Source organism: Pholcus phalangioides, unplaced genomic scaffold (assembly GCF_987345545.1).
Source record: "Pholcus phalangioides strain wild (caught in Gottingen) unplaced genomic scaffold, Ppha-v1.0 ptg000027l_1, whole genome shotgun sequence".
Classification (NCBI taxonomy): Eukaryota; Metazoa; Arthropoda; class Arachnida; order Araneae; family Pholcidae; genus Pholcus; species Pholcus phalangioides.
Window position 1 is genome coordinate 261,123 of NW_028301617.1, and position 12,120 is coordinate 273,242.

General features: G+C 36.6%; 1 protein-coding gene across 3 annotated transcripts in view; it reads left to right on the forward strand.

Moving 5' to 3' along the window:
• The window catches only part of LOC149067993 (E3 SUMO-protein ligase RanBP2-like), an 86,962-nt gene extending 74,842 nt beyond the window's left edge, over positions 1-12,120 (forward strand). The window contains exons 33-35 of one of the 3 annotated variants that reach the window (XM_089251703.1): positions 1,204-1,272; positions 7,600-7,647; positions 11,904-11,990. In XM_089251703.1, the coding sequence (XP_089107829.1) occupies positions 1,204-1,272 (69 nt within the window). In that variant the 3' untranslated portion in view covers positions 7,600-7,647; positions 11,904-11,990. Of the gene's footprint in view, positions 1-971; positions 1,036-1,203; positions 1,273-7,599; positions 7,648-11,903 lie in introns of those variants that run through there. The other 2 variants (XM_089251702.1, XM_089251704.1) reach the window with 2 other exon arrangements.

Consider the following 12,120-nt stretch of genomic DNA (forward strand, 5'->3'; position numbering starts at 1 on the left):
TTAAAAAGTTTTTTCCCCACAATTTTGATTTTTCATTATTCTATTTATCATTTGTCTTCTTCTAATAGCAATTTATACACACAGTGCTACCTCGACCTACTAGTGAGAGATTGCTCTTGGGAGTAATCCAACTTACAATTAAAATAAATATTTCGTTCAAAAAGTTCTGAGACTTATTTTATTACAGAAGATTGAATACAGGTAGAAAAGTCACATGGGGCAAGATCAGGTGGAATAAGCTGGTTGTAGAAGTATCAGAATGTGATGTTTTGATAGGCAATCTGTGACACCAGGAGGGACTGTCGTCTGCATGATTCTTTGGAAAGTCAAGTCGTGGGTGCCCCATCATGGCAATGCGCCGGCTCATGGGTTCCTCCTGGTGTCAAAACATAATTTTCCAAATACTTCTAAAATCAGCTTATTTCTCACAATCTTGCCCCATGTGACTTTTTTTTCCCCCTTTTCCTTCTGATGAAGAATTTGCTTAAGAGGCAACGATTCTTAGGCTCTGAAGAAGTGCAGCGACGAAGACACTAAAGGATGTGACAAAAGGAGGCTTGCGATCTGCATTTATATCTTTGTATGAACGATGACAAAAAATCTATAATCGTACATGGTAGGGAACTACCCTGTACTTTTAGGGAACACCAAATAAACAGGTTTATCTGTATTCATTCTTCTGTACTAAAATAAGTCACTGAACTTTTTGAACTTTTAGTAGTATGTACTGAAAATACACCAATCCACAAAGTGGGTTTTCAACTAATAAAGCATGAAAACATACAAAGAAAGAATAGTAATAAGCTTACATTTCACTTACGGAAGCTCAGAATCTTCAAATAAATCAAAGCTGACACTGTTTTCAGCCTCTTATATGCGCTATATCTGTGTTGTAAATGAAGCTAACTTTTTATTCTGCATAGTAACAAAATATGCTGTACAATGTTAACTCAATTCTTTTTTGTATTTAGGGGGTGTGGAACGAAGTAATGGGATTTTCATGATGCAAGTAACTTTCAGAAACATATTAATCTTGTAGGTTGAGGTAACACTGTATATGAATGAATCTCTTGAAATGTGTGCAGTTGATATTAATAGATACTTGAAATTTTGTGATAATGTCTCAGGGTAAAGAATCGAAGCTTGACTTTTTTTCCCTTGAAACAAGTTGTGTGTATGCATTTCAATCAATCTTTTTTTTAGGGGAAAAAATTTGCTGTGCAGGCAGAAATTCTTGAGAAAACCCAGGAGTTTGTTCCCTTTCATTCTTAGGTAAGTTCTGGTCGGTATTTTCTGAATCAACAGTATCATTTTTATGGGTGGGGGGGGGGGAAGTATGCAGTCATCCCATGCTTTACACCAGGAATACACATCTTCCACCCTGACATGGAGGTACAGCAGATACGGTGGCAATATGACCATAGAAAAAAGGTTGCTACTAGGTAGTCCCACACTGAGTGTTTGGTGTGCTAACTCCTCTGTGAGTATAAAAAAAAAAGTGCAACGCTGCCATTCAGAGCTGGCAATAAATTGTAGTTCCCGACCTAATTAGCCCTTATGTGCAGAAAATCTATGTGGTGCGACAAAAATGATCAAACCTTCATCCTGTGGACCGAATGCAGCCTGCCAAGGGGTTCTGGTAGAAAAGTACACTAGTAAAAAGCTAACCATATTTCCTGCATAAAATTACAGGGGAAATTGGGATCTTCAATCAGGAAATCACTAATTATCACAAAAAATTTTTTTTGAAGGTAAATAAAAGTTGCCAAATATAGATTTAAAAAAAAAAGTTGTTAAAGGTAAGTAAAGCTGCCAACAATTGCTTAAAAATTGCTAAAACTCTGAGTTTATCATGTAAACTTGTCATGCAATAAAATACAGTGAAACCTTGCTATAGCAATACTCTGCTGACCAACAAAAAAAATTGTTGTAAAAGGGTTATCATTAATGGAGAAGTAGCATAACATTAGAGTACAGACATTTCCAAATAAGACTTGAAAAAATATTATCATTGTAGCGGGATTTATTGTTGTATGAAGTATCCTTGTAACAAGGTTTCACTGTAAGTAGAAAATAACATGTAACTGCAAGCTCGACAAACGTGCACTTTCAGTCCTTTGGTACAAGCATGCCTAAGCATCTGTAAGAGAATTTTGCGCAAACATTTTGATTGTATAAGTATCTTGAAGATTTAATGTATTTTGATTATGCATGCTTGTACACATGAAACTGATGATTGACCACTTACAGGTAGTTTGTATAAACTTCTACCAGTTTTCTGGTATTGTAAATGGTGTTTTTCTTCCCATACACAAGTATAAAAGTCGCCAAAGTGAGTGCATCATCGTCCATCTTGACATATTCCAAGCACAAACTGGTTCTTCTGCAAGCATACTTGTACCATGTAGTGTCGAAAGGGAAATTGTGCACACTTGTGCAAAAACACTAAACTTGCATGTTTGCAGTTATGTGTATGGCTGCCTTAACTCTAAATAATTGGTCTACTTCACACACTCATACCCTTTTTTTTTTCTGCGAGGACATTGAGTTATCTTTTTATTATCCTTCTGAATAAAATTCTCTCATTCATAATAAATTTAACCTTGCTATGCGATTTCGCCTTACATGGTTATTTCATTGAACCAATTAATTGTTTAAAGCAAGGTACACTACTCTAGTTAAAATTACAAGAAAGCCGATGTGAGTTGGTTTCATTTGGAAAAAAAAACAGGCAGACATTCAACACGATACTTGTATTTGCCACTTTCACTTCTAATATGGAAGACAGATGCCATCATCTATCATCTCTAAAATGTGAAACAGGCAAAACTCTGGCATCATAAATATGTCAAGGCCATTATAGGATGAATGGTCAAGTCAGTTGGCCGCACTTTATACAAATACAAAATGAAAAACCACAACAGGCAAACTGTCCAACAAGGTGGCTGCAAAAAATAAAAAAATAAATATTACTATATTATAGAAAACCGTCCATAAAATTATGGTTGTCCGTAGGCCTAAATACAGCTACACAAAAATAATATGACAGGAAAAGTAACTAAACAGCTAAAATATCTGCCCGTTGTCATTCTTTAGATATGGATATCTTCTCGATTACTCATATCCATCTTATATTTCCTCTTGAAAGTGTCTTTCTTTGGGGAATTCACAATATTAGGAGATAAGCTATTTGATGCATTTACAACCCTGTTGGAGGAAAAACTCCCTGCAACACAACTACCTAGAATTAACCCTAAATAATCATTAAACATTTTTATTTTAATAATTATAGAACTCCTTGCAATATGAATGCTGTACCAGAAATCTACATAAAATACTTTTGCCTGTTGTGGTTTTTCATTTTGTATTTGTATAAAAGTGCGTGCAACTGACTTGACCATTCATCCTGTAACGGCCTTGACATATTTATGATGCCAGAGTTTTGCCTGTTTCATGTTTTAGTGGTGATGGCACCTCTGTCTTCCATATTAGAGAAGTGAAAGTTTAAATACTTTTTCCTAATTGGAAGTATGCCTCTAGGATCAACAGTTTGTGAGTAAAATGCAGCCGTAGCCGGTCAATTTGTCGCACTCAACTTGTCGCGCTCAACTCGTCGCACCTCAATTTGTCGCGGTACAAATTCGTCGCGGTACAAGTTTGTCGCAGTATCAATTCGTCGCGGTAAAAATTTGTCGCAGCTCCAATTCGTCGCGATACAAATTTGTTGCAGTGTCAATTCGTCGTGATACAAATTTGTAGCAGTGTCAATTCGTCGCGGTACAAATTCGTTGCAGTGTCAATTCGTCGCGGTACAAATTCGTTGCAGTGTCAATTCGTCGCGATACAAATTTGTTGCAGTGTCAATTCGTCGCGATACAAATTTGTTGCAGTGTCAATTCGTCGCGATTCAAATTTGTTGCAGTGTCAATTCGTCGCAATACAAATTTGTCACAGTGTCAATTCGTTGCAATACAAATTTGTCATAGTGTCAATTCGTCGCGGTACAAATTCGTCGCAGCTCCAATTTATAGCTGTACAAGCTTTCCGATTCGTCGAACCGCCGATTCTTCACTGTACATGTTCCATGCGAGCTTGTATGTAGGTTTTTGTCTTACACGTGAAATAAAAACATGAACAAAAGTGTACACGCAGTTAACTGAAAATAATTAATTTTTGTCAATGCAGAAAGGTCATCGAAATTAAAATTACAATATCAATTACATTTAAAAATTTAACTGCATATAAAAGTTTAACTATATTTGAAAATTCGGTTATAAAAATTTGAAATGTTAAATAATTGATTTTTTCTGTGATAAAATTTCAATATCAGGTGGAAAAATTTCGGTTTGTATGATATTCCCCAAATTACAGTGAGCCTATCTTTAACGGTAAATTTCTATCTGCCCCATTATAGTATCTCCATAAGAACCTGAAATATTTAATTAATTAATAATTCAATTAAATTAATATTTAATTTTCACCGTATAAGCCGCACTTCCTGCTTTTGTTGGGATTTTTCACAGCGAAGGGAGTTGGGCGCAGATCAAGGGTAGAAATGTACAGTGCTTTTTAGGAATGACGATTCGATGAAGTTTTCATAATTGCCTACAGGATCAGCACCGACAAAGGCAATGTAATCACCAATAAAAAAGATGACTATGGGTCACTCGCATAGATATAATATAACCATTAATCTTATGTTTATAATCAGTCGCATATCTTTGGGTGGCTTGTTTGAATATTTTCACATAGTTTTCATTAGCATCTAAGCTGTTGGTACAAGGTTGGTGTGCTCGGTCTACATATTTCTGTTGGCATAAACATCGAATATTGCAAAACCGAACGTGGAAATGATATGTTGGTTTACGTGTGTGTTTAAAAGTTTTTCCCCCATAATTCATGTTCCAAAATTATAAAAACTTTTAATGCAATTCAAAATGAATTAGACTATTATTAATTTTCTTTATTTGAGTTTTTTGTTGTATCTTAAAGAGAGATACAGATTATACGGGTGACAAATAATGTAGTACTTTTTAAAATTAAATTGTTTGAATTCAATTTAAATTGCAATAATTGAAATCTTCTACGTATCTTTAAAACAAAAGAAAAAAATTATGGTAGTTCAAAATACCATCACGTATTATTCTATAAATCATCATCGGGTTTTTACTGCGATATTCACGTATATAAGTGTAAATAAAATGATACTCAAAGCACTGAAAATAAATAAAGGTTTAGATATTGTGGAGTGTTTATATGTACGATACGAATTGTTTTTAAAATTAAAATTATCCTGATAAATGTAGGCTATAATCAGAGGCGGATTTATAGTTTTCCCACCTGTGGGCTATTCAAACCTTGCCTTCCTTCTTCCTTTCTAATTCATGTTCTTGATCACCAATTACTTAATTTTGGTCACGCCCTTTCACTTGAACTTGTCATCTTGGGATAAAGCCCGCATACCCCCTCCCCACCTAGGAAATATACCTCTGAATATAATAATCTTACATTGTCTGTTAATGTTAATTCACTTGTATTGTAAGAAGAAATTTTTACTAATCGTTGACTGGAGCCGTAGACCAAGCACACCAGCCTTGTATCAAAAGCTTAGACGCTAATGAAAACTATGTGAAAATATTCAAACAAGCCACCCAAAGATATGCGACTGATTATAAACATAAGATTAATGGTTATATTGTATCTATGCGACTGACCCATAGTCATCTTTCTTATTGGTGATTACATTGCCTTTGTCAGTGCTCATCCTGTGGGCATTATGAAAACTTCATCGAATTGTCATTCATAAGCACTGTACATTTCCATCCTTGATCTGCGCCCAACTCCCTTCGCTGTGAGAAATCCCAACAAAAGCGGGAAGTGCGGCTTATACGGTGAAAATTAAATATTAATTTAATTGAATTATTAATTAATTAAATATTTCAGGTTCTTATGGAGATACTATAATGGGGCAGATAGAAATTTACCGTTAAAGATGGGCTCACTGTAATTTGGGGAATATCATACAAACCAAAATTTTTCCACATGATATTGAAATTTTATCACAGCAAAAATCAATTATTTAACATTTCAAATTTTTATAACCGAATTTCCAAATATAATTAAACTTTTATATGCAGTTAAATTTTTAAATGTAATTGATATTGTAATTTTAATTTCGAGTGTCATGTACATGAAGAATAATGATCTAATTAAAAGTCTGATTTCATTCTTTTCACTCGAGAGTTGTTACTTTAGAGTTGAAAAAAAATCAAAAATCGATTGACATTTGCAGTGGTGTCAGAGACAGACATGCTGTTGGTGCCCAGGGTACTTTATGGAATGGGTATGAGCACCCAGAGAAATGATTCAGAAATCAAAATTTCCTACTTCAAGATCAAGACAAGAACCCACAAGTTCCAAACACTTCTGGCATGCTTGGCCAGTCAAAGGTGCCGACATGAAGGAAACATTGAGGAGGTGGGGGGGGGGGGGGCTGAAAATCGCCATTCATTCCGTTTATAAGGGACTCAAACCCGTACTCAAGGACTCAAATCCCGACAAAAAGTGGGAAATGCGGCCTATACGGTGGAAATTAAAATTTAAAAATTTATTTGATCTCAATTTTTTATTTGGGTGAGCTCTTCAACATCCCTCACTGCGAGAAATGGAAATCCCGACAGAGATGCGGCTTATATGGTAAAAATTAAATTTTAAAAATTTAATGACTTCAATGAATACTTTCCTTCATTTGTTAAAAATTAAAACAGATGGGAAGGGGGAACATTTCCAATAAATGAGAAAAAAAAATTAGTTCCATTTTTTATGCCTAAAGCACCTACCATATTTATAAGATCACAACAAACATATGCATTTTAAAGCAATTCAAATTTGTCGAGATGAAATGAGCTTGCGACAAATTTGTACCACGACGAAATGAGCCTGCGACAAATTTGTACTGCGACGAAATGAGCCTGCGACAAATTTGTACCACGATGAAATAAGCCTACGACAAATTTGTACCGCGACGAAATGAGCCTGCGACTAATTTGTACCGCGACAAATTTGTACTGCGACAAAATAAGCCTGCGACAAATTTGTACCGCGACGAAATGAGCCTGCGACAAATTCGTACCGCGACGAGTTTGTAGCATGATGAATTGACGCTGCTACAAATTGACTGCGATGAATTGTCCCGCGACAAGTTGAGCACGACGAATTGACCTAGACCCAAATGCAGCCTAGGAACTTAACTGTTTACCCTGTATATACACACACAACACATTTCAGCATGCACCAATTTGTTAAAAATTCCATACTTCCTCCAAGGAATGTTAATGAGAGATGCATTCATGGTTTAAGTAGTAGTTAAAATTGTTGTTGGTACTTTCTTTCTCTGTGGACAACCGAGTGGTGTTAGAACCAACCAACCACTCAGTACACACTATTGGATTCAAATCCTAGTTATCATAAGGTTGCCCTTCTCTAGCCAGAATATAAATTTGCCATTTATATTCTATTCTCCATGAATTTGATTTTCAAGAAATTGTTATTAAATTTTACCTCTTAACAATTCAACTGCACTGAATTTTTTCATCGCAGGTAAAATATTCAAGGCTTTTCCCTGTGATTAGCGATCATCTTAATAACTTAAGTGTACCTTGTGTGAAAAAAATATTGTTTCTCAAATCAGTAATAGTTCATAAGTGTTATTGCCAAAGTCTGAAGTGCTGCCGATCGGCTAAGAGTCTTGGCTAATGTCTGGTTTTCAGAAATGACTAGTGATTTCCCAGACTTCGGTTGGCTGATTCGCAAAGTGGCTGGTGATCCCTAGCAAAAGTTGGATGTGCTGATGTAAGATGGTCCAGTATAGGTGCCAAATCCTTTTTTTTTTTCGTCACCATCTGATACATAGCTATACAGGGTGCATAGCAAATGGGGGGAGGGGGTATAGCATTTTATTTACTTTTTCTAAATTGGAAGTATATCTCTAAAATAACTGGTTCGCCAGTAAAATGTCATACATCCCCCCCCCCCCCCACCCTCCATTTGCTATGTACTCTGTATATAGCAGTTGTATTAGATGTATTAGATTATGATCATGTAACGAGAAAATAAATACTACTGATGACTGTCAAAGTTTGAAAAGTCATGATTCGGGCTAGGGACCACCAGCCAGTACCCGAAGTGGCTGGCTGAAGCCCAAAATTTTGAAATTGGCTGGATCAATTTACAACAAAATTAATCCGTTTCGCGAACTGGCTAATTTCAGGCTTTGGCCATAATATTTTTAAATATGCAGTGATTCAGAACTTGTGTTCAACCACTCCTTAGAAATTTTGTGCACATCTAAACAAACAATTTTCATCGTACAGTGCACAGTCGTAACACAAGCAACTACATTGCCATCTAGCAGTTTATTAAGCACTGGTTTTGCCACTTAACGTCTTTTCCATCATGCATTACAGAAGGGATGACTGGTTTCATAAATCCTGAAAAAGGCAGACATCCATATTATGTATGCCGCTGCGGACAGAAATGCTCTGGAAGTTTAAAAATTGCACCGAAAGTTATGTTCCTACAAGATGCGTTCTAGATCTAAAAACCTTTAAAGGATCGCAGTTGTGTCTGTCTCTCTGTCACACGCACTGGGTCATGCACTTGCTCACTAGTTTGCTCACTTACCTATACTAACTACTGTCACTCCACTCACCAATTACTATATCATTTATTGATTCACTCACTTGGTCATTTCTCACTCACTGACGCCTGTTGAGCTGTTGTAGGTGACATTGGTGTTGGTCAAGGAATTTTCTTGGCGCTGAATTGCATGGTGGTGAATTTTCCATAAACCAATTGAACAATTTCGATACTGTTAAGGTGCTGCAAGTTCGTAGTGAACTGTTCGTTTCCACAAAATCGGAAATGAAATTTCGAGATTTAAGTGTTTTTTAGTAAGTTTCCGAAATTTCATCTTCAGCATTGCAGGGCTCCCACTCATCCTACTTTTCCGACATGTCCTACTTTTGTTGGTTTTGTCCTACTTTTCCTACCAAATCCTATCAACAAAATTTGTGTAATTGATTTTAATTGAAGAGGGAGTCATCGATATATTGTCAAATATTACAAATGTTGTAGATTGCAATTAATGATTCTGCCAAACCAGAAATTGTATTGTTTTTAAGGTTATTTGGGGGTGTATGTGGACCATTTAAAAACTTCTGTCTGGAAAAATAATTTTGCATTTATTACTTCATGATTTTGGACATCAATTAGCATTCATCGTTCAAAATTATGCGCCACATTTTGTGTGTAGGTGAAACAACAGTTTGTATAACAAAGCAGTTGAATACATAGGCCTATTCTACGTTCGGTGATTGTCGTGCTATCCAATAGCATTCAGTTGTCTTCTGTATTTTCAAAGCATGAAGAGAGAGAGAGAGGTGTAAACAATATTTACAATATATACTTGGTGAAAAGCTAGAAATGAGAGTGCTGTATTTGTCAAAAACAATTGCATTGGCATTGAACAGTAAAATGTGAGAAAATCCTATTGAAAGAAAAAAGAATGGACAACGCAGTAAAATCACCCTGTTCACCTAGACTTCTTTACATCTGACTATAATTTACAAATTTTTTCACTGTGCTTTTTGAAGTGGTCTCGGAAGAGTGTCATCCTTAAAAAAATTTACATTCCTTCAATAATTTGCTGTGCATTGTCGAAGAGAGTTGACAGACTGGACTGTAGAATGTAGAAGACTCCAAAAAAAAGAATATAATACAGGGTGGGTAAAAAGTCTGTAGAAACTTCAAAAATTCATAAAAACCGGAAAAAGAACCAAAATAAAAAATGGTTTGCAGTGTTAACATTGTTAGGTCACTGGAATCTTTTTAAGACGGGAGAAAATGACTTTAAAAGAAACAGCCGATAGGTGGTGTCGACGTACGCAAGTAACGAACAGAATGCCTCCAAATAGTTTATTAATGCAGTATGTGTCCACATGAGCACCACCACACAGGGTATAACACAATGCAGGCCAGTCACAAATCCAGCAACGGCAGAGTGCAGCAGGGCCGGATGTATACATGACACCTCTCGGCCGATCGCGTCTTTCAGTTCTGACATTGGATGACCAGATCTATACACTTTTCTTTGACTTGTGTGTGTCAGCCCCACCTATCGACTGTTTTTTGAGTTATTTTTTCCTCTCTTAAAAAAATTCAAGTGACCTAGCAATGCTAACCCCTGCAATTTCCGGTTTAGGTCCAGTTGTCACCAGACCGATTTCCGGTCCAGTATTATCTGTGGTTGTGTAGTACACAGTTTTGGCCAAAAATTGTTTTTGTTACCAAGTCATTTCTGTCATTTTGCTTTGGCTTGAGTCAGTCAGTCTTATAGGTTTTCGAAAGCGTAGGTGCTATGGGGAAAAAAATTTTTTAAGGATTTTTTTTATGCTGCTGTGATTATGATGGTGTTTCGGGGGGGGGGGGGGGGGGGGGGTTCACCCTCCCCTGTCTCCTGCTTTTTAGTCCCACCTTTTTCCTACTTTTTTTTGAGTGGGAACCCTGGCATTGTTCATGGAATCGTTGAAATTTGAGTGAACCACCGGATCTTGTCCATCATTGAGATGACTGGTTCCAAACCCAGTTTTCTTGAGGCAATTTTGAATTATGTGTTGGCTGAGTTTTCTCTCTTGCCATGTCGAACAAGCCATCCACATGGCACGTATCACCACCTCCCCCAGTCAATCATAGAATCCACCTATGATTGACAAGATCCATATCAACGCAGTGGGTTATAAAATGTGGAATCCGTTTTTTTCTTATCAGTTTCTTTCACCTCTGATAAAAATGGCAGATCCGCAGGAAAGAAAAGGAATTTCTGTGAGTTCTGTTTTTTTTACTATCGAAGTTTGTCCTTTGAGAGGTCAAGAGTTTTCTAAAATTACTTTGAGACAGAGGCGATTATGCTGTGGTGGTCAAGTGGCCATAGTGAGGGACTCGCATCATTTGTAACCCGGGTTCAAACCCCATAGTCGCCACAGTAGTGGTTGGCTGAAGTTATTTTTCTGTGGTTCCCAACTTCGAGGTGTAAATTTGAGCCCATGTCCCCGTTAAAGTCTCTCCACAGAGAGAAACAGTCCTATAAACGGTACAAATAGTCGATCATTACGCTTCACTTCTGAAATATAGATGGCAGCACTGAAAGTCAGACAATACTATACCCTCACTCAGACTGTGACACACACTCACACTTCTGGTACTACTCAATCGGTAGTAAATTGCCCATAGCGAGATATATAGAATGGAGTTTGAAAGAAAAAGGTGAAAATGCATTGATTTAATACAGTTAATGCAAGGATTTTAAATATTTCTAGATACAATAGATGCTCGTTGTAACAACCCCAGTGGTTTATAGCATAGTTTACCAAACTGTTTGTTCCACCACCCCAGCCATCAGAGATTTTCTCTCATTGCCCCCCCCCCCGACTCAAGTGAACCCCCATAAGATTCTATGTTAAGTACATAGCTTTTATCGTCCCCCCCCCCCCCCGGACCATTCCATCACCCACTTTGGGAAACACTAGTTTATAGCAACCATTCCATTACAATAATTGTTATTATAAGTCCCAAATATTTTCGTAGAATGACTATCATATATGTTTTACTTTTGATATAGCGACCGTCCCAATATAACATCCGTTTTCGACAGGACAAAACGGGGGGGGGGGGGATCCGGGATTATGTCGAGTTTTTCGAGAAATAGTTTTATTTTAGAAAGAAGAGGTTTGATTGTAGACGTATGTGGAAAATGTTTTAAAATGAACGTGACATTATGAAATATCACACATGTAAGAATCTGAAAACTAAGCTGATCGTGTATTTTTTTTCTCCCTTTTCCTCAGGTAACGGTTCTTCTCATTAGATGTGATGTCATCGATGTCTTTCTTTTCACTTGTCGTATGGAAAAAAAGAACGAAAAGAATTTTTTTTGCTCTTTGTGTTTTTGTAATAAGAGTTGTAATTTTTTTTCTCATGTGGATTCTTTATTTCCCCCCCCCCCCCGGACATTTGAAGTCGATTTAGGATATGTGAAGTATTAAAAGACTTATTTTATTTCAA